The following is a 24,189-nucleotide window of genomic DNA, read 5'->3' as shown; positions in this document are numbered from 1 at the left end:
CGTACACGTTTGCCAAAAGATGGTGATAACTTTACAGTCTTTACGATCACAATAGATCCGTCGCATCAAGTTCACAAAAATATCAATCACTCTGGTAGATACAAACTTACCGATCGTCTGCCATGTTGAGGCGAAATTCTACCGGGAGGATCTTCTCCAACAATTCGTTGTTGTCCCATGGAAGTCGCCATATTGAGATAAAGTCCAACCTTTGACCTCAAAATAGATCGCCCTCTCGAAGATTGATAAAACTCTTGAAACCTTTCGTTTTCACAACTTATTTTATTATAATAATAGACCATTGTATCGGTTATTATAAGAAGATTTCACAAAATATCTGCACAAATAACTATTTCAAACTTGTACTCAAAATATATCATTTGAAGCTATGCTATGTATTTTATGTAAATCACAGTACGTATCATACGAGAATTAACTGATACAACAATTACCAGAGAGGGCGCTAGAGCCATCCAATTTGGTATTGATAGAATAGTTGGCGATAGATCATATAGTCGTGCGTGAATCACTTAGCATAGCAAATATTGGAAACGTTTTGCAATCATTACCGTATAATTATGCAACCAAACAAACCCTATGCCTGTTCTCGTGTGTTTTGTATTTCTAGGTGTAGAGAAGAAGTAAAAATTTCAGATAGGTAAAAAATAAATGAATCATCTGAAGTAAAATAGGGCTATTAAGCTTTAGTTATAATTGACAATAATTGTGTTTATGTTAGTTAGATACTACACCATGTACCACCACATCGTTCGTTCCTCTGAAATACATATTTCACATCTCTTTCATCAGACAGTGCTATAAGTTAGTTAATGCAACCTAAAACTTTCCACACACCGCCAAACTTCTTCACTGCACACTTTCAGTGCAAGAAGGCTAGGGATCGGCAGAGCATTAGTTAACGGTTTCAGTTCACGACCTTCATCGGCTAGCTAGGGAAGAATCTGGCTAGGACAGCTAGGACAGACTCTCTCTATCTATCTTTCTCTCCCTCCCTCCCTCTCCCCCTCTCTCTCTCTCTCTCTCTCTCTCTCTCTCTCTCTCTCTCTCTCTCTCTCTCTCTCTCTCTCTCTCTCTCTCTCTCTCTCTCTCTCTCTCTCTCTCTCTCTCTCTCTCTCTCTCTCTCTCTCTCTCTCTCTCTCTCTCTCTCTCTCTCTCTCTCTCTCTCTCTCTCTCTCTCTCTCACACACACACACATATACACTGCGCAGGTCTTGTGCGAAAGAACAAATATATACATTTTAACCAAACTACATGAGAATGGAATGTTTATTGTGTATTCACCACAACTTACGTGATGTTCGGTAAAATAAAGGTACACGTAACAATAAAACTATTAACTGTAACCCAAAATTAACAGCAATTTGTTTCCCAAATGTTATTATAAATAGTTAAATTTGAACAGGAACTGCGACGTGCAACCGCGACAGTTATGAGAAAAGATAGCCGTCCAGCAACTATCCTTGTCGAGGGCTTTTTAACCCGTTCAAACAATTATTTGCTGTTGTTATTAGTGGACAATTCTGAATTTGTTTTATGTTTGGCTTCTTACAATTTATACAAACAAAGGTATTGATGACGTAGGCTGAAAGAAAATGTACACAAGTGGTAACAATGCCGTTTTCCATGTTTAATTCAAAAAATAGAGATGAGAGAAATATATATGTGCTTGGATTTATCTAAGGTGAATTTTTCATTCCTGAGGTGCCACTTATTTGGTCAGATGACTGCAGCCCCAATAAGTTGTGATCATAATATTTTACAGGGTTCTAATTGATTGATTGATTGATTGATTGATTGATTGATTGATTGATTGATTGATTGATTGATTGATTGATTGATTGGTTGATCGATCGATCGATTGATTGGATCACCTCAGCATCTGTGTAGATTTCTCAGATATCAGTATTTCAAATGCAATCAACATTTGGATGTGTTCGAAAAGATAACAGATCATATAATTCTTATCACTTACTATCTGATTAAAATGGATACTGTCGTAAAGCAACCAATACAACTCATCTTACCACCAATCAGCACCACTATCACCACTATCACTATCACTAAAAACAGCATAGCCGATCGAGATAAGCTTAATGTCATAAAATATAAAGTGATTAGTGGTCTACGTTTGTAGGCCAATCAACTACTTACAGTTATCATAACTAAGATGATTTCGCACTCCCAAACACTGGGAACTCAGGCACCTCGGTTAGTTTTGTTTACGAAAACAATCAAACAAACAAATAAATAAATATGAATAAATGAATGAATGAATAAATAAATACTGACAAACATCAGCAATAGGGTAATCACAAATCAGTATTAACAATAATGAATGTTTGGCAGTATCAAGAATTAGTTTATGTTTTCCTATATGCTCAAATTTTAAGATTTTCGTTTCTGTGGCACATACTACTACGTTAAGAAATAAATAACCCAAACATTTTGGTGTTAAGTTGATACTTGAGGTGATGGCGTTTTAAGTTTGGTCGTAGTCCTGCATATGTTCTTTATGTTTGATTTCAAACGTCGTAATACTAGAGGTCATCACCCTCGAATTGTATATTTCCATCTGGAAGATACTGATCTAGGCATGCGTGGTGTCCCGGAGACGTACACGGTGTAAACCCGGTGGTTTGATAATCGGTATACCCATCGGTCTTCTTCATCGACATCCAATGCTGGGCATGCCTGTATATCTCTTTGCCATACCGATTCCGTGCGTGTAGTCCTGGGTTTCGAGGAACTCCCACCCATTGCCCCACATGAAACACTTTCGTTGGTGACATTCCCTCCTGAATGAGAAGTTCTGAATCCATCATATGAGAGCCGGCAGTTTCGACTGACCACGATTTTCCCATTATATGAATTTTACCGCCAGCTTTCCTTCCATCAACACAGCACCAGACTGTTGAATCACCTTGAAAGTCGAAAGAGTATCCTCGCTTTACGAACTTGTCTTTCAGTTTACCAAGCGCTGTATAATTTGCTGTGTGAAACGCGAGATCTGCATCCCGCTCCCATGGCAACACTTTGTTGAATTTCAATGCTCCTAATAACGTACCTTCCTGAAGTTCGCACAGAAAGTTATTTTCTTTGCATGTTGTCATAAAAAAATTCACAATATCAGCTAGATTCTGAAGACAACACGGTGCAACAGCGAAACCGACGGTTTTTTTACTGTCTACCTTTGCTTCTGAACAGTCATATCTGTGCACAACGCCGTTGGCGTGTTTCAATACATTAATTTTGAATTTACCAACAAAGGGAATGAAAACTTCTCTTCTGGAATATTTGGTCGAAGTGTCTTCGATGTGAAACATTGCATCCGGGCAACTCAGAGTAAGAACAGAACGAGACTGCGCATCAAGAAAGAAATCCTCGAATACGATGTGGGACGAAAACGACGAGTCGAAGCCAGATGTGCGGATAATTTTAGTTTCAGCAAGAAAGGGTCCTGTAAGATGACTGCAAAATACACACTCGTTTTGCGAGTGAAAATAGCCAGCTCTGTAACTCAACGTCCAGTTTTTCATAAGGGACTGATGGCACCCCATATTCCAGTGTCCGTCCGGCGTACGCCATGCACCACCAACATAACTTGCATTAAGAGTTTCAGCCGCAAGGATAAGTCTTTCAAATCTCGTGTCATTGGTGAAATGAGTCAAATCTCTTCCTATAAATGTATAGGGAGTTGTCACTTTACTAACTAGAAGCTTCCAAGTTTCTCCGGCTGTAAGAGAACCAATGTCTTTTTCTGCGTAGGTAAAAATGTTCAATTTGGAAAATTCACTTGTGTTGAATGGTGTTGTGGTTCTGTCAAACGCCAGATGTACCGTTAATCTTGGATATACTCTTTCAATACCCTTTAGTACATTGCGAATTTTCTCACGTTTCCCTCCAGGCTCCTTAAAATTTAGCAAAACACTGACAAGGGTGTGTAGTGGTTTCGAGTTATTGCATTTGATTGGTTCAAAACCTTTGTTGCGGAAAGGGTAGTCGTACAGAGGACCTTTGTATTCTTCAGGGCAAACATTCCTTGGTAATTTTGGCTCTACATAACCGCTGTCAATTACCGGATCCTTAGTGTCGTTAGAATGTCTTTTCAGAGCATTTAGCAGATAACCAACAGAACTAAGAGATTTTTGAACCAACTTTACTGTTTCCCTGTCTCTGACATGAAATCGGACTTCTCCTAAGTCAGACCTAATTGACTGTAACGTCTTTATCAGATCGCCTTGGAGCACGTCGGACGTTGTTGTCGCCCCAGTAGAGTTGGACTTTTCAGATTCTTTAATCCAAGCTTGCCGTATTTGTAATGCTCCCTCGTCAAAACCTTTTCCCCGCCGCTCGTCGACAGAATGATCACATGACTCGATGCTGGGTGAGTTGAGTGACGTAAGCAACCCTTGTAAAGAGAGGAACAGTATGAAAACGAGCATGTACTCCAAGCATTTCCGAGAACACAGTTTTCGTCGACAGAACATTCTTCGATCGCTGATAATTCCAATATTTTTGCAGCTTTTTTACACTCCCAAATGCTTTCAGTGTTGTAGATTTTATGACAGCTGACGTCGTGAAATTATCAGATACATACCTGTGTATAACAAAATTTAAAAGAAAATCAAATCAGCATGTGTTATTTTGAATATCATGAAAAATAGAGCCATCACACGCAAAAATACGTACATTTAAATTAAACGAGTTATATTGATACGGCAAGATGGATGAGAAATATATGTATCTATTTGGATTTATTTTATCAATACAACAACTTTAATGTGTTTTTCTTTTAAAATGTTACCATGGGGAGGGGAGGGGATTCAGAAGTTCAGTGCATGGAAAATATTGACACTTCCCCATGCACAAAATGACTGACCCTCCACCTCCTCTATCTGTTTTTGGGAAATCCGGGATCAAAAATAAGCCTAACACCGCACAAAAAATGCCCCCCCCCCACCCTCCAACACTTGTAAGAACCAGATTTAAACTGAATGCTTCCGGTAAGGGAATAACTAATTATGCAAATTGCTCATTAAAACTAAAAAAAAAAACTATGGTAACAGGCTTATTTTGGACAAGTGTGCTTTCTTAGGTTAATGTATATGCCAAATAATACGGAATTTGAAGAGTGCATGATACCTCTCAATTACTGATGAATATCGTTCGTTATTCAAATTACTCATTAAAGGTAAAAGTTGTATCAATAACGTCTTAGCATAGGTGCATATTATTATAGTTGATATATGTACTATATTATATGAAATTTGAAGCTTGCATTTTTTATATACCCTAGTTACCTAATAAAATCATCAATTATGCAATTTTTTCATTAAAACTGTAAACTATATCAACAAATTTTATAGGACTCTGTAACATATGTACTAAATTGTATTGAAATTGAAGTATGCAGTCTTAAGATATAGCCTAATTACCGAAAATAATTAATTATACAAATTATTCATTAACACTGTAAGGTACATCAACAAACTTTATAGGACATATGTGTTTTCTGATGGTTAACGTATGTACTAAATTATATTGAAATTGAAGTATGCAGTCTTAAGATATTGCTTAATTAGTTGATTTCATTGATATGCAAATTTCCCTAATTAACATGAACAGATCTCGCTCAAAAACTAATCAGGTCTAGCCATTACCCCAAACATTATACACAATGTAGGTACCAAATTTCAGTATAATTGAGCCAGCCGACAGACAGACAGACAGACAGACAGACAGACAGACAGACAGACAGATTTTAATACCTCCCGTACCCTTAAAGGGTAACCCCTCCCCAAAACAACCGGGCCCCTCCCCTGTAATATGTATTCAGTCCCCAAGGATAACGAATGCCACACTACTACGTTTAGTATCAGCATGAATATACCTTTTCGATCAAGGTAATAAAAATAACATGTTGTATGGTGTTTGTGATCATTGATCCACAGACTGTAAGATACGTCGTGTCGCTACGCCCTCACCGGCCTCCTCTATCCGTCACGGCCTACAGACTTCAAATAAAAGTTATGGTGCGATAAGTACTCAGTGGTACTTTGGCCTCGATAGCTCTCTTTTTCAAAACATTGGAAATGCTGTGATGCAGAGAGTGGCGGCTGTCATTCCACTTGTTTAACATTGTAGAGGATGTTATTCAACTTGCTAAATTTTAGAAAAGGGTGTCATTCCACTCTTTACATACACAGTACCAATGCTGTCATACGTTTTCCTGTATATCAAGGTCATTCGTTGTAAGGTCACCGTTGAAATATAAGCCTACACTAAGAAGGAGTGTTTGTTCTTTAGTGGGGCTTTCTTTTCAACAGCGCGTCGTCATTGTAACAAGCAGCTCTGTTACATAGCCTCGTACGCCAACTCCTTATGAACAAAATTAATATAGAAACCCCAGAGTACTTGGTGTATTCAAGTTTTCCCCGTATTTCTACCTCATTAATCCTATGGCATTACGTCTACTGGGTGTGACTCAGCCATGTGTGAAAAAAAAGAACAACTGCTTCCATATCTATGTCTCTATCTCTCTCTATGTGTCTCTATGTGTCTCTGTGTCTACGTGTGCGTGTGTGCGTGTGCGTGTGCGTGTGCGTGTGCGTGTGCGTGTGCGTGTGCGTGTGTGTGTGTGTGTGTGTGTGTGTGTGTGTAAAGGTCACTGTAGTACTACGAATGTATTCAAGTATTGTAACATTTCGACCATTACCGTATAAAGTATATGTTGTGGTAGCCCAGGAGAATTAAAACGAAAGAAATTCAAGTATATCTTGTCTATCTTTCTAGGCTTTTCTACTGCAACATTATACATCTTGTGCAATGCACGACAGGTATGTGAAACCAACCTCCTATGATTAGCTATTTGATCTACAGGTGTCAGAATATCGCACTTAAACTCACCAGAGATAGTCCTCGCCAGCCAGAGAAAGGAATGGCCACTGTAGTTTACTATACCTGTCTATCATTTGTCACCTTGACAGTATTATGGACTCATGGCCCCATGACCACCACAATACACCTACATTAAATTACTTTATCAGTGCCACTTTGCATATTGTCCTCTACTATTTTTGCACACGGCAAGGTCATGTTGTTTATACGAAAGAACTCTGTCAGAAATACACTCATAACTAATACCAACAGTATAATTAGTTTATACATGACATGTACATTTCTCACGGTGTGTGTGTGTGTGTGTGTGTGTGTGTGTGTGTGTGTGTGTGTGTGTGTGTGTGTGTGTGTACGCATTCATATGCATCTATGGACATTGTGATCGCGATGTAAGTGTCTGTGTCTCATTAATACAAATTATTATAAGGAAAATGTTCTACAGGATTGAATATGCATGTCATAATAGGGAACTTGCCAACCCGCCATGTTGAATGTTGCATCATGGGAAATGTGGTAATAAATACTACTCAATTAGCATTGTAAACAATATTGTTACATTGTTTTTTAACCAGGAATGATCAATTCATAGCCACCCTGATCTTTGTGGGAGGTTAATTTCATCAGATTAGGTATTACGATAACCACATATAATCCCATAGTCCTTTGCATCTGAGCATGCTCAGTTTGGATTGCATGTTCCCTATTATAAAGGGGGAAGTGTCAAATTCAAAAAAGTCGATAGATTTTTCTTATACTTTGCATACTTAAACATTGATATCTGAATATGTAAAAAATGCAGAGAAAATACTATGTCACCACCTTTGTTTTCAGGATAATGACAGTTTCTTGTATGTACATATTTATTTTTGGGTCAAAATAAGTAGATTTACAACAATTAACTACAACATGATTTTTGACAGTTAAAGATTATCCCCAGAACACCAAACGCACTTATGTATTTAAGTGCAATGTATAGTAGGTCCAGACATATTTTTTTGAATTTATATTCATTATTTCATAAAATATTATGTTATTTTATCCCCAGCTGGTTTACTATTTTTAAAGAAAAACATAAGAAAATAGCAAAAAAGGATAAAAGTCTGTGATAGATTTTTTTTTTATAGGCTGTATGTGTACATTGTATCATTCCAGCTACTTATCAATGGCAAAAACATATGGGATCACCACATCCGTTTAAATTCTAGAACTGAAATTGTCACCCCACACCCCATCTAAATTTTGACATTTTCGAAAGAAATATCTTATGAAATTTTGTTGAATTTTGACAAAAATTAAAATGAGCTTGTTTATCTTTGCACCTATGTATAATGTACCAATGCCCCTTCATAAATAGGCAACAAAAATCATTGTGTATATGCTAACTTGAAAATGCCAGTAAAAAATGTGACCCCCAACCCCATCAAAAATTCAACATTTTGGAACAAAAATCACATGAAATTGTACAATGTTGGAGCACACAGGCACCAAGGGATATATCTATCAGTTCATATGTATGCTAAATGAACTGAACTAATCATATATAGAGTTTATTTCTTTCTCCAAACGCCAAACTGCTCATAATATTCACAATTGTAACCCCCCACCCCTTCAAAATTTCAACATTTTGGCTAAAAATCACATGAAATTGTACAAAATTGGAACACACAGGCACCATGGGATATATCTATCAGTACATATGTATGATAAATCAACTGAACTATTCATGTGCAGAGTTAGTTTATTTCCCCAAAAGCCAAAGTTGTCATAACATTCAAAATTATAAAAAAAAAAAAAAAAAAAACCACCCCCAGCTGATCCAAATTTCAACATTTTTGGACAAAATTCACATAAAAATGCAAAATATTGGGACACATAGGCACCAAGGGATGTTTGTCAGTACATAATTATGTATGATAAATCAACACATTGGGGGCTAGGTCAATAGTTCAGTGTAGGATAAACAGCTAAAAACTTTTAGTTAACCCCCCCCCCCCCTAACTTAATTGGCCAAAATTGAAAATGTCCATCCAATCAAATCAATAAGTAGTAATGTTATGAATACAAAGCCATTATGTAGTTAGGAAAAACAGTTCTTTTGTTGATACTTTATTTTAGTGCTGTTCTACAGTGTCCATTTCTCAATTTGGGGAAATCTTTTAAAAGAAATAATTGCATGTTTAGGGATACAAACAGACCCATTAAAAGTAAAATCGTTTCTGTAGGATGAGAGCTAGCTAGACAGCTAAAAAATACACCCCAAAAGTAAAGGAATTTAGATTTCCATCCTACATTGAAATATATATATTGATCTCGCACCTTATATCTCCATTGTTGAAACAGTTAAATGTTGATTTCATATAATGAAATTGCTAGTGTTTATTGCGGAGTGTGGTCACTATGAAAAATAGGAAATAACTCATCAAATTGAACTATAAATAATACTATCATTAGTTGTTGATCCACTGAACTCGGCATCCACATCCAGTATATGTACCTCTAGCCCTGCATATGTGGCACTGCAGTGTGAGGAACCAAAAGCTACAATGTTTGCTACTAGATGTATTTATTGATTTTGGGTACAAAAATACATGTAGAACCCCTCATTGAAACTTTATAGTAGTGTTACCATGGATACTTCTTTTATGGGGAGACAATGTAAATAGTTTTTATAGTACAACTTGTATAATTTGTTGCAATTTGAACTGTATGCTTTTACTACTATAAAAACTCGACTCACGCGAGTCAGTGTGACTACCCGTATAGTTGGCGAGACATACAAAAATAAATCTATTTTTGGTTGAATACATCTGAAAAAAAAACTATATTCATTAAAATTCATTGGCAGGACGTTATTATACTGATACAGGGATGTATAATGCCTGGGGGTTCTATTGGGAATGAATACATGTGTCGGAAACTCTTAGTCCTACTTGCAGACTGTGCACGCTTGGAAGGGACGACCTCTGCTGTATGCAAGACCCCTAGCGAAACCAAACAAGTGCACACCATCGTGGGAGAGCATAATACCGACAACAGAATAAGTTTTGGAAGCCTTTTACAAAAGAGTACTGTTATCAATTTGTTATATGGTGTTTTTAAGGCCGGTAAATGACGATGTCATCGTGGTTGCATGATCAATTTTACTGGCGTTTAGGGACTGAAGTTTCTCGATCACCGACGCTACGCGACGTGACCACTGATTACTAAGAAAGTAGCGACGGAAAACATATAAAATGCTAAATGATGTTTCAACTAATAAAATGGCAAATTTGCTTCGCAAAACATCTTCAGTGTGCGAGGGAAGTTTTTGAAAAACTGCGTAGTCCGATGATTTTATGTTTTGCTTCTATGGTACCTGAGAGTTGATTGTTTACGTATATTTGAATAATATTGTTGTTGCAATTTTTTCGCCATTGTTGTGTCTACGTACGTGTAGTGCGGAAAATTATCAAATGCGAAGATAGTTTTATAGTGATCAATATGTCACCTTCTCACGTCAAAAAGCAAACACTGACAAAACCCGTCACCGGTATTAAAATTATATTCATGACAGTATAACTTACTCTGTAGAGATGAAAGGTGTGAATGGTGTGTGGGCCACGTTTCCAGACCGGCAATATAGCGTAGGGAGTGTGGTTGATGATACATTTCATTAAGTCTAAAATATGGCAAGCCAAACGTTGCAATATTCTTTTAAAAAACTATTTTCTTGTTGTATAACATCCATTTGTGTTCCATAGACCTATTTTCTTTCTGTAAAACGTACATTTTTGTTGTTCAAATCCAAGTTTGCCTTGGTCAAATCTACGTTCTTTTTACTAAAACACATGTTTTCTTTCTTTTTTTCCCGCAACTACCCAAACGGAAAACAGATAAATTAGTTTAGAGTTAAATATGCTTTCGAACTTTGATCTGAAAAATACCAATAATAGAAGAAACATGTAGACCGTCATTTTTCTGTCAATAAAGATAGTGCGCATAAGTTCCGGACCGGCGGCTATAAAAATGGAAGACTTTAAGTCATTCTTCATTTAGTCAATAAACAAGAAAAAGAGAAATAAAACAACAGAGAAATCAATTTTATTCACTAAATTTAGAGATCACACTCTCGCTGCTCCCTGCGATTTTACATTGTTGCAAACTGAAGTGAATCGGGCGACGAAAATAATATTTGTCCAACTAGTGTTGTATTAGTGTGTTTTCTCCTATCTATGTCTTTACAACAGATAAACAAATCTAAAATCCGATAGCTTTTACTATAAGTTCCTGTCTCGGTTATTTTAAGTTGAAAAATTATTGAACTTGGGCAAAGTTTTGCACTCATGTACATAGCACGGTCGTTGTTGTTTTGTGCGGAATCCGGCAAAATTGCCCAATGCTAACTTAAACAACCCACAACCCAAATAGTTTAGTTCAATTTTCACCTTTCCACTATTTGTAAAAATTTCAGCCTGAGATTCCAAGCCGTAGGAAACCTTTCTTAAATCGTAACATATCGTTCTCTGCTGGACTGTGATATAAGAATCGAGAAATTGCTCTAACTATAATACCGTTCCACAGTAGATTTTGACCCGTGTCGTGCACATACGTATGTACGTGTCCCTGTAGTCTTCCTAGAAGACACAGTATCAAATACTTTACTTCTATGTGACTCAGTGAATGGAGACATGATTTAAAAGAAATTGGTGGCAAACAAATAAATACTACAAAGTATATGTGATAATGCAGGAAATTGCCGAATTTCGGTATTTGCACCTGAAGATCCAGGTCAAGGTCAAAGGTCAATGTCTCAAAATCTGGCGATATGGGGGTAGACACTTGAATGTACTCTCTGTGTATTAACGGGTTTTTTTTAGTTATGGGTAAATCATAATTGTTTACGACAAATGTGGCTGCCATTGAGTAAACAGTGATATGAGCACCAAAAGTAATATATGTGTATGACTGTTTATTTGGTTATGTATTGCCTATACACAAGGTCTAAACGACATTAACCACACATACTTGCAACAAAGTGTCTGCAATATGCAATAGCTTAGTTTGATCTGTAGGTAAAGGTCAAAGGTCGCTGTCATACAAGAAAACTTGCGTGTGATAATACATAGGGTATACACATGAATGGAATGTCTATATAATTTTGAGTTACGCAGTAATATAGTGAAGAAAAAAAACATTACTTACCAGTCATTAGAATTCTAAGCTTGCACACTAAATTTACTAACTCCTACACTTTACAATCCAACGACAATTATGCAAAACAAAAATGAAACCCCGTCTTATTTATATTTAAATATATATAAATAATTTCCTACCTGCAAATCTAACACACATAATTCCAGAATAGCCATGATTTTATTTTATTATGCATAGGCTACAGTTGACCTTATTCTGAATAATCATGAAGCAATCACTTTCCAAACGGTGAAGGATCCCTACAGCTACAATGGTGAACTATGTTGACATTGTCTGTATATCGCACACGATGCATTCATGCTCTCTCCTCTCACAATGTAGCTTGCTAACAATGAATGGCGGTTGTTAATAACTAGAGTACTGTCGTATTCTGTAATATTTCATTTTTGAGTTAGTTTCTGTTCTGGTTTGACATCGAGGGTGATACATTATTCTTATGAACAGATGCATTTGAAAACAAACTTTAGAGCCTTACAACCCCCCACCCCCACCCCCCCCCACACACACACAGAAGTTGATAAACATCATGTATTATGACGAACCAGCACTTAATGGTGTTTTATTTTTGTAACCCATTTCGTTAAGTGTGGATATCTAGATATACTTGTATGAGAAACACGTTCACTGCTATTTGTCTAAGGGTACTTTGAATAACATTGCAACATAATAATACCCGAAAGAGAACAGAGTGAATTTCATGAAATTAGAAATATACTGTAGATACCTCAATCTACATATTATTATTGTGTTGCTATAGCAACATTGCACCATGCTCAAACTTTCGATATACACATGTCCTGAACTTAGTTTTTTTCTGTAAATAACGTTTATGCAATTTTAATTTCCAACTTCAAACATATGAGAAAGTTCAACGGTTAATTCGTAGCACAACTTGATATGCACGGTGACAAGTAACATGTATTGCAAACTTTTTTCGAACAAGGTACTGCAACATCGTCACATGAAATACTCCGATCATGAACACGTATAGAGGGGATTTGTTCACGAAAGCCACACCAAGACAAAGGTGCTTCTATGCCCAACACTGAGTTATTACTTCATCGGAAACACCAATAAGAGGCATCCTTCCATCTAGCCTCTCTCCCAGTCGTCCTCGATCGGGAGCATCGCTAAACTAAAAGGGCTGTTTTGTATGTACCGATATCTACTGCATACTTGTACTCGAATATCCTTGTACTGTGGGCCCTCATCAACTACAAAGGCCTAATCATTTGTTGACTTGTTACTGCGATGCCCCGAGCATCGCAATAACACGGAGCATCGCAGTAACTCGCCAACGAATGATTATCCTTTTGTAGTCCACAATACAAGGATATTCGAGCACAGTAATACTTATAGCGGTAGATATCGTACATACCAAACAGCCTTTTAGCGATGCTCCGTAGGACTGTGAGAGAGTCTACCTTCCATCGACTACAGCAAGTCCAGTCATAACGGCAATGGGGTTCCTGTGCAGTACAGTTTACAGACTTAATTGTCATTTGTCGTTAAAGAGAACACTCACACCGGTAAAAAAAGACAGAAGAAGATACACAATGTCACAGTCAAAAGTCCTTAAAGATCTCCCAATATTTGCTGTTTGGTGCTTCCCATTTCTCTTGCCTGTAAATTGTCTGACGTTTGTCTTATCAATCAGTTTCGTAAACCTTACTAACATCTCATCCTAGTATTTTAGCTTTTTAATTTTGATAAAGTTTTAATTTTATCTTGCTCATTCTCCATGTTCGTAAGTAAAGATACCAACTGAGTTGCATATTACATATTGCATATTATCAGCCTCTGACCTGACCCCCTAGTTGTGATCCACGAATATATAATTACTCACCGCAATCGTTTTTATCGAGTGAAGGAAAATAATGAGATAATGTTACAATTCAATGTAGACGACAAACCTAAGGTCGTAGGTGACCATGCCCCAATTATTATGGCAAATTTAGCAAATTGCTTGTAGTTCATCAGCTGAATACATTATTATATTATTTTTTAGTGAAATATAGCATCGTATGACACGGACGACTGCACACGGTGACGTCACGATATTATCATCTCTAGAGAGAAAAAAAACCCTGGGGAAATCATCGATTTCTCCTCAATGTCTCCTTTTCAGTTTAGGGTCGATGAAGTAGCCACGAACCGTAAAAAGACAACCTAAAAGCAACTTACTGCAGACTTCGTCGACTAAACTATTTGCTTACTGCTTTACTAATTCCAAGCTGTGGTCTAGTATAAGATCTATAACACACACTCTGCATATATACACTAAGCTAAGAGGAAGAGTCGTTATGAAGTCTAATGTGCACATTAATGGTTGTTACGCGGTGTGGGGTTTCAAAGGAAATATTTGGCTTAGTGAAACGTTTACCTTCCCTAAAAAGCAATAAAAAAAATCGTAGTTTTCGATTTCAGATTGCTCACCTTGCACCCATTGATGATCGATCCTTTCGGTCAATAATCATTCGATATGTCTATCTATCGATCTCTAGTCATAATGGTTTTAACAGCTCTGACTTTCCCATTCAATTCTTGGTTTAACCTTTTATGATCTTGACATAAATTCATCCTCTTTTTCATCCATCAATCCATCAATCCATCCAGCCAGCCAGCCATTCATTCATCCATCCATCCAGCCAGCCATTCATTAATCCATCCAGCCATTCATTCATTCATCCATCCATCCATCCATCCATCCAGCCATTCATTCTTTCATCCATCCATCCATCCGTCTATCCATCTATACATATATTCATCCATCCAGCTATTCATCCATCCATCCAAACATCAATCCATCCATCCATTCATCCAGCCAGCCATTCATTCATCCATCCAGCCATTCATTCATCCATCCAGCTATTCATCCATCCATCCTCCATCCTTCCATCCATCCATCCATCCGTCCATCCATCCATCAATCCATCCATCCATCCACCCACCCACCCGTCCATCAATCCATCCATCCATCCATCCATCCATTCACCCATCAATCAATTTCCCCCTTACTCCCAACCATGTACACACATCACTACTTTTTTTAATGCGAGTCAAAGTACTCCTTCATCAATCAATAAATCCATGGCTACATATCCATTCATTACTTCTTTTTTTCATATAATCCAGTACCTCACACTTCTAGCTATCCAGCTATTATTAATATACCTATAGACCAGTACCCCCATACTTCTATCCATCTATTATAAATATACCTATAGACAAGTACCCCCACACTTCTATCCATCTATCTATTATTAATATAACCAGTACCCCACGCGCCTATCCATCTAACAATCGACACATACATTGATCAATCCATTGTGATAATTAATTAGCACACATGAAGACACTGGTGAACTGTGAAATACATGCAAAGGGTACACTGAGAGGAAGTCAATAACTGATAATTGAAGTTAAAAATAATACAGTTTTGGCATAATTACAAATTTAGCCAACCATGACAAGCTATCAAGCAATGACAAAGTCCGTTTAAATTTATGGTAGGAGGGACTTTGTAGAACAGATGTAAATGTGACGACGAAATTGCATTTTACAAATAATTTGGAACAGAAAGAGAAAGAGGGGGATTGATGGCAGGGGGGCTGAGGACAGAAGCGGCGTTACAACAAACAGACTTAGACTACACGTGACAGTCGCAGACCAAATATGAAGATGAAAAGGCCCTCTTTCAAATACGAATTAGTGGGAATTTTAAAAGTAATGTTATACAAATATAACCTTATAAAAAATGGATTTGATTATTTGAGAAATAATAACGACTAGGAATTTAAAATAGGAAAAGTGATTGACTGTTGATTGCTGTAAAAAAAATGTGTAATTTTTAAAGAAATTGTGTTCTAAATTGTTACACGTACGAAAGTGCTCTGTGTACCCACACACTTGTATTGGAATATTACGAATTATCAGTCTTCAGGAATCATACCCTGGTCTTATAAGATGTAACGTGTAACGGTATTATAAGATGCAACGTATACATATAACCGTAAGTGATGTAAGGTTCTAAATTATAAGTCTGACTGGATTCCCTTAAGTTACCGTCAGTACGTATTGCTCTTAGGCATAAGTAAATCGTATTAAGATTAGATATAAGCTTATGGGAATTGGGGAGGAACCCAAATCACGACGTATATCTTGTTTTCTGGTTTATAATCTATATTCAGCATCCAGGGACGGGGAAAGTTAGGGTGAATGGATTGATGGGTTGGAGGGAGGGGGGGGGTCATACTACACAAATTTAGATACATTTCAACCACAAAAATTAACATATTGAAGTCCTGGTTACTATATCTATCTATCTATATTCATATATCCATTCTTTTCATTTTACTCGAAATTGCAATCTTAATATTTTTGAATTTGTTTAAAAAACAGAAAACAATCGTTAGCAAAGTCGGCGATTAATAAATTTTAAACTAGCAAGTGTCAGTGAGTCAGTTAGTTAGGGAATGAATTGAGGGAAAGGGTGTTACACCAACGTGCCAGTTGTTAATCAACCATTTTATATGCAAATTAATGATCAATATGAAGCTTTTAAAAAAAATATGAAACGGAGCGCGTCTTGACAAAATAGCCTCTTATTTTGCAACATGAACGTACCGAGGCTTCTATATAATAGAGAATTCCAATCTCGAAGACATGAACGAGATCAATCCAAATTACCCCTCCATCTGTCTAGTATTACAAACTTCAATTGGCGACGATGGATTGATGGCATAATGCAGTTCCTATATATATATATATATATATATATATATATATATATATATATATATATATATATATATATATATATATATATATATATATATATATATATATATATATATATATATATATATATATATATTGTCGTGAACGCAAATTGAAATTCAACACAAGTCAAACTTGATGTCCACTATATTGTCCTCAAAAGGGGAACGCCATTCCAGAAAATAACGGTATTTCCTGAATCATTGGGTTCTGGAAAATCATTTCATGATTTCACATCACACAAATTTCGTGCGATTATCAAGAAACACCAAATTGAAACTCTATTTCACTCTCATTTTCTCACAATGGTCCACCGTTACATCATGGGAGTGAGTATATATACATATGTATTATTTGAATAAAAATGAATATTCATGATTTCTAAGTGCATTCTTACCTTCAGATAAGTATTCATGAATATTCATTGTTCGACTAATACATATGTATGTCTCCTAAGTCCCATGAGGCAACAGTCATTCAGCTCCCAATTACAGCTTTGGACTATTCGGTGACATAATTTCGGAAACAAGCACCCCCCCCCCCAAACAATCCCCAACTCTCTGACGTCATTTCTACATTTTGTCTAACCTAAGTGAAAGTATTTTTATCATTAACGAACTTATAATAAAGATCTAGTCTTAATAGTTTTAACTTCGATTAGAACAAACGCAAATATCTTACAATGACGTATCAGAAAATTAGTGGAATCATTTTAACATTTACGAATTTCTGTTACAATCTTGTTTGGTTTACAACTAAAATTCTCAAAGTAAGTACAGTTCAGGACTTATAATTATTTTGTAAATCTTATTTTAAGTTTTTTGGGAAGATATCAATCAAGTTGGGTACTTGCAAAGATTGGCACCAAACCATATGATATTTATAGGAACACATCTCTCACGGGTGGCAAATATATTTCCAAATATATTTATGACTTTCAGTCACTTAACTTGGTGAGTTTAATCAATATGTATGTAATATGAATTTTCCAAATAAAATCGAACTTAAAATATTCACCTGAATTGAAATCCGCCATTTTCCAGCAAAGGAGCTCGAGAAAATGACGTCACAACCCCTAACTTTAAGATGCTCAAGAGTCCTAGCTTTACATGAGCTTCCCGGCTTTTCAGGATCCTTTTTAATGTGGCGTCTTTCAAAAACTTCTTTTGCAAAAACGGCATCAAAATTAGTTCTGCGTCAGGCCAACTGCCGACATCGAAGCAGAATGGATGGAACAGCAGAGGCTTATATTACATATCATGGTTTCATAAGACAGTTTTATGGCTTCTTTATGTGTACTGGAAATGCCAAGGGAACTTTAAATTTGTTTGTGAACATGAACTATTATGTAAAGAGGCCAAACGACTGTTCTTATCAAATGATGGAATGTAATACAAGTCTCTGCTGTTCCAACATACTGTGCTAAGTGTTATTAATCCAATTCAGTCGTTTACTTTCCCTGTTTGTAAAAGGTTCCGTTCGTCAATGCTGCTTCGATGTCAGTAGTTGTCAAACAGTGCTGTTGCTTTTGTTTGGGTGAACTCGAACGACCTGAGTTTAGTTTGGATCTTATTGAGAAGTAGAAACGTTGTAAATGTGCAATATCGCCAACAGATAAGCACGTCACCAAAACCAAAACCAAAACCAAAACCAAAACTAAAACCCCGTTCTCATCTATGTACTTTGTCTGGAAATGTTTACATTTTCCTTTTATGAAATTATGGGATACACATTTTAGCATCTAATTTCCCACTCTAGAGAATCGAATAATCATGATTTATCGTCTAGAAACTATATTTAATGTTCGTGAGCCAATTTCCTTTTGTTTTGCAGCTCTGATTAATTATAAACGTGTATCTATCTACTGGAGATAACCAAAGCGGAAGAATACTTCTTTGAAAGTAATATAATGATTTTTATCCACTAAACCATCTTATCGAAGAAAGTGGTTTTTTTTCCTTTTATTACCAGTGAGACAACTTCAAAGAGACCGATACACAACTGCGGAAGGGTGGTTCGAACCGTCAGCCGTCCCAAGCGTGTTTTATTAATATTAGAGAGTTTCGGCTAGACGTTCAACGTGTACGCGAACGCGCAACTCACTTACGTTCACGTTCACATATCAGCTGTGACCTAATTTTGCTTCGGCTAGCCGATTACGTATATCAATAACAGATTACATGGTTAGCCTAAATATTACATTAATGTTTTGGTTATATGACATAAATAGCGCAATGACAATAACTGTATGGCTCGACATTATGACAAGACAAATAATTAAGCAGATATATTTACTTGAATAATCTTGTATGTTCACAATGAAATCACCCTGTATTATCTTGACGATTGCAGTGACAGTCATCATCATACATCGTGATTTCTGTGCAAAATCAGTTACGTGAAGGCAGCCACAGATTCAAGGCTGCATTTTAAATATTTTATCAAGGAAAACAAAATTACTGAGGTGTATTATGTTGTGAAGGGTCAACCTTGCTAAAAACATCAACATTTTTTATTATATTAGTGATTATTTTACAAAACATTTTAAAAGAAATTTCACATTGTTTACTTACGTGTACGTGTAAACAGCCGTCGCCACGTTCGAAACGCCCGCGAAAATTGTCAGTACGCAGAGAAGTAGGTCAAAATTGCAACGTAGTAGCACAAAATCTCCTACGTCGCACGTGCACGTACACGTTGAACGTGTAGCCCATTTGACTTCACGTAGCAACTATACATATAAAAAGTGTGTACTGGGGCACAAGCTCAGTTTGTGTGTTTGGGGGTAATTTTTGGTGTATATCATGCACAAACCGTTACGAACTATCAAGATCAGTGGACTTTATCACAAGGTTTTATGTCACAAGTTGAGATAAACACAAACACAATAAAGATAACACACAAGCATCACTTACACAGTGTCTGCTCCTTATTTAGAGAGCGAGAGAGAGAGAGAGAGAGAGAGAGAGAGAGAGAGAGAGAGAGAGAGAGAGAGAGAGAGAGAGAGAGAGAGAGAGAGAGAGAGAGAGAGAGAGAGAGAGAGAGAGAGAGAGAGAGAGAGAGAGAGAGAGAGAGCAGGCACCGGGTTTGTTTGCTTGCATAATTATACGGAAATGACTGTAATGATTGTAAACCGTTTCCAATATTTGCAATGCTATCTGATCTATAGCCAACGATTCTACCAATACCAATTACAGACAGGCAGACAAACAAACAGAGAGTTGTGCGTATATAATAGACAAAACAAACAAAGTCAATGGCATCACTAGATGCATTTATTTCGAAAATATCTCTATTTCCTCCATGTCCTGCACCAACACCCCTTTTAAAATACACAAACATTATAATACTGTTTTTTTTTTTTAATTAAAATGTAGTGTGTAAGAGGGCATTTCTTTTGATTATCAGTCACGCTATTGTTTCTGTGGTATGGTCTCTTTCGTATTCTGTAGATTTATTGTGCGCAAAACTGAAGTGACTATTTGCAATAAATAATTTATTGAATTCAATTCAATTCAATTCAACTGAAATTAAATTTCACTCTTTCCTGATGACTGCATTTCTTTCAAAAATATTTTGACCAACACGATATTTATAAACATTACATGCACATACATGTTTGTCTTTTACTTCTAAAGGAAAACAAAATGATGTCAAATAGTGGAAAATGCACTGTGACAAGGGAGTGCACGAGTGGATAACACGATAAAGAGACATCATTTGAAATTTGACCACTTTTACTGACCATATATACAATGAAAGCAAATTGATTTGAAACACAATGTTATCCTGTTAGTACTAATACTGTACGGTTTCTTTTTTTGCACGACAAAAATCTCAACAAACATTGCTTATAAAAAAAACTTGGTTTCTTTTTCAAGCATATCCAATTTGAAACCCTGTTTTCTTGTGCCAGACGATAAAATGTAGCAACTTGAATGTAAATAAGATTTCTGCAGGGCCAGACGATAAAATGTAGCAATTTTTAGTTAAGACTTTTGTTGTTGAACCAGAGATACGATACAGTGTAGCAATTTTTTATCGAGTCAGACGACAATTTGTCCTAAACATAACAGTCTTCTATTGTATCTATACAAATGACGCAGCATAGTTGTTTACAAGTAAACTAAAATCGAAACTTTGTACTTTTTTCATCCCCGGCAGCCATGTCCCTATCGCAGTATTCTGTTGCTTTGTTCAATTAGTGCTAAACTGAGGTGTGGTGGGTTGACGGAGACGACTGATAAATTTCTCTTCTCCGAATTTAAGTATGCGAAAATCTATAAAAGTCAACCTTCGTGCATGATGTTGTTGTTGTCGCGATAAAAGAAAAAGTCCATAATGTCCTGCTAGCAAAGATAAATGCGGGCGGAGCAAAAGAATGAACGTTTCTGTAAATGTTTGAATTGTAAATAACGAGGTATATTTAGTAGCATAGCACGCTACCCGTGTCACTATAATGTTTAAATATATCGTGTGAGGCAACTCAGAACAAGATAAATTGGGTAAGAAAACACAACTGCTTAGAAATAGTGTGAATGCCATTACCATGGTAACATAATTATTTTATGCGGCGCATTCAATTTCGACTGTACGTGATATTTTTTTGAAAAAATAAACGTAGGAAAGGAGTCTGGAATCCTTGCGTAGAGATATCCATAATGGCACCATACGTTGAACTCTTCAGATATTGACAGAACAAGAAATATGGTGAAAACGTCGAATCTGCTGTCTTTATATTAACTAGTTATGACTTTCTATACAAAAGCTAAATCGAATGAATAATTAATAGACAATTGTCGCTAATATGATAAGAGAGTTGCCTCGGGGATTACATTTACATGAACAAATTTCTTGTTATGTCTATTTTGATAAATTAAGCCATTTACAGGTTTTTACTGTCGATATCGTGTCCATTTCATTGCAGTCATAGATAATACATAGAGTAGGGGAACTACCAGTATTTCGCTTAAAACATTGGATATGTGGATGTACACTGTAGGCATACATTGTATATATAATTGAGACTTATTTGTCATTAGTGAATCTCTAAATCTTTTATTTGTGACAATCATTCACTCCATCTGAGGGCCTTCTTAATTTCTTGGCATACAACAGAACATACAACATACTAGGTTAGAACAACAATGAATAATGGACTTTCAATATCTGTGCAAATTATGTAAGATATTTAAATATATATAAGGTGGGAGCGTCAACGTTAAAACTGTTGTAGGTACGTAATATACTACTGAGAGAGAGAGAGAGAGAGAGAGAGAGAGAGAGAGAGAGAGAGAGAGAGAGAGAGAGAGAGAGAGAGAGAGAGAGAGAGAGAGAGAGAGAGAGAGAGAGAGAGAGAGGGGAGAGAGAGAGAGAGAGAGAGAGAGAGAGAGAGAGAGAGAGAGAGAGAGAGAGAGAGAGAGAGAGAGAGAGAGAGAGAGAGAGGGAGATTGCACTCACCACATATGAATTAATGTAGCTGAATTATTGCCTAGGAAACATTTCATCGGCTAAATTAATACTCCAATCTAGTTTCCTGTTTTTGTAATTCAGATAAAAGCCTGAATTTCATACAGATGGTTCTGAGTATTAAACCTAACTCGAAATGATGACCAAAAGAAATTGAAATGGTGGCGTGACATTTTTCCCTTCGCCTCATTCAATTATCCGATGCATATTCGATGTTTTAAAAATAAAACGACATGTAGATATTTTTAAGTATTTTCATTGCCTTAGTGAATGCCCACAAAGTACCGTTTTCAATCTAAATTCTTACAAAGGGGTTACTTTAATATGTAAGATTTGGAAAATGAAAACCCCTTTTTTGTCTGAGCGCGACACTGCCGGTGTACGTACGGTATGTGGGTAAACGCTAGTATGATTAGCTGACGTGTGAAAATTTCGAAAGTTAATGAATGATGAACACAGAGATAAAAAATTAATCATCTTTGAAAAGGCTAGAAATTGGTCGGACAGGTGCGTCATGTTGGAATGTGGCAACGAAGAGTAAGTTACATGTACGAGAGGGTTAACATATAAACTGATCAGAAATAGTTCAAAAGTAGGAGTGACGTGTAAGTTGAAAAAAAAACTGTACCTGCTATGGGTCTTTTATCCGTGGCTGGTCACTTTAGCCGCTATGGTCCGTTAAAACTGATGTGATCAATTCTCTTGGTAAGCACTTTTCTGATCACTCAAACCCATCTTCTGAACGCTTGACGCTACGTGCAAAATTAATGAAAACGTCACTTCTAATTTATCGCACTGTAGAGCTTACGGAGCCGTTCATGTGAATGTCGTTGATATACTAGTAGTAGTAAATGTACATACGCACTTTACTCTTTCGGTTTGTCTGTGTACACGTAGGTACACACGTATATTTCGTTGTGATCAGATCAGACGAATAGTGATCAGACGAATAGTATCCTGGTACGTGTAAGTATCGCATATACGATTGGATGATATCACATACAAAAATACACACGTGTGTCTTTGTTCGAATTCCCGTACTGACGCTCACATTGTGACGTAGCTACGTTTGTAAACATTCCACCGATCATGTCAGTTGGCATGCGCAAATTAATACTTACACTTAAAGATGAAAATACTAAAAATAGCTCAAACGGAATTACAATGAGTACCCCTCCATGGCAACGCGACATTGTTCATCAAATATGATATTCATGGATTTATGGTGATATTTATCCATAAGTCTTGTTTAATTTCAAACATAGTGGAGATGCATTATTCATTCCATTGTATGAGTCCCCTTTAAGATCGATCGAAGTCAACGAAATACAACGGTAATATCGAAGTACGTACGTATATGTTCTGTTGTTCTATGAAGGGCAAATAAACACACGATTTATTAGAAGTCTTTCAACGGTTAATTTGGTCCATATTCGTTGATTCATAAACTCCTGTATAGAAGTCTCTATTCCGTGTTTGCTTTTCATTTAATGCCGGGTTTCGATGCCCTTGACACACACACACACACACACACACACACACACACACTCTCTCTCTCTCTCTCTCTCTCTCTCTCTCTCTCTCTCTCTCTCTCTCTCTCTCTCTCTCTCTCTCTCTCTCAATTTATAAAAATTGCCAATGGCACTGCAGAACAAGTATTGAGTACACGATTTAGTTTTCAAAGAAGTTGATTTGTAGAACATTTTCTGTCTTGGCAAGTTGCTTCCTACCCATCTTTGTTGTTATCTTTGCACAATATACTATTGGTTGTTGCTATGTGTGTATCCATAATTGCTACGCTCATTTGTTTTGTTATTGCCACCGATATTT

The 24,189-nt window shown here is 36.6% G+C and overlaps 3 protein-coding genes across 4 annotated transcripts in view; all 3 read right to left on the bottom strand.

The window, feature by feature from the left end:
• Positions 1-189, bottom strand: part of LOC144438984 (OCIA domain-containing protein 1-like) — an 8,232-nt gene extending 8,043 nt beyond the window's left edge. Inside the window, exon 1 of the mRNA XM_078128217.1 lies at positions 111-189. Within this exon, the coding sequence (XP_077984343.1) occupies positions 111-179 (69 nt within the window). The 5' untranslated portion in view covers positions 180-189. The remainder of the gene's footprint in view (positions 1-110) is intronic.
• Positions 1-24,189, bottom strand: part of LOC144438423 (uncharacterized) — a 349,033-nt gene that overhangs the window by 164,492 nt on the left and 160,352 nt on the right. The gene's annotated exons all lie outside the window — the stretch shown is intronic.
• Positions 1,382-23,146, bottom strand: LOC144438993 (uncharacterized). Of its 2 annotated transcripts, none has more exons than XM_078128229.1 (2): positions 22,988-23,146; positions 1,382-4,618 (listed from the first exon to the last, which is right to left on the bottom strand). In XM_078128229.1, exon 2 carries the CDS (start codon positions 4,506-4,508, stop codon positions 2,559-2,561), a length of 1,950 nt encoding a protein of 649 aa, XP_077984355.1. In that variant the 5' UTR covers positions 4,509-4,618; positions 22,988-23,146; the 3' UTR covers positions 1,382-2,558. The 2 variants fall into 2 exon arrangements, with proteins under 2 accessions (XP_077984355.1, XP_077984356.1); XM_078128230.1 differs by lacking the exon at positions 22,988-23,146 and adding an exon at positions 12,100-12,136.

The sequence above is a fragment of the Glandiceps talaboti genome, chromosome 8 (assembly GCF_964340395.1).
Source record: "Glandiceps talaboti chromosome 8, keGlaTala1.1, whole genome shotgun sequence".
Taxonomy (NCBI): Eukaryota; Metazoa; Hemichordata; class Enteropneusta; family Spengelidae; genus Glandiceps; species Glandiceps talaboti.
This window is presented reverse-complemented; position numbering and strand designations above follow the sequence as displayed.

Coding starts and splice junctions, on each gene's coding strand:
- LOC144438993 (XM_078128229.1), bottom strand. CDS start 4,508: ATGTTCTGTCGACGAAAACTGTGTTCTCGGAAATGCTTGGAGTACATG.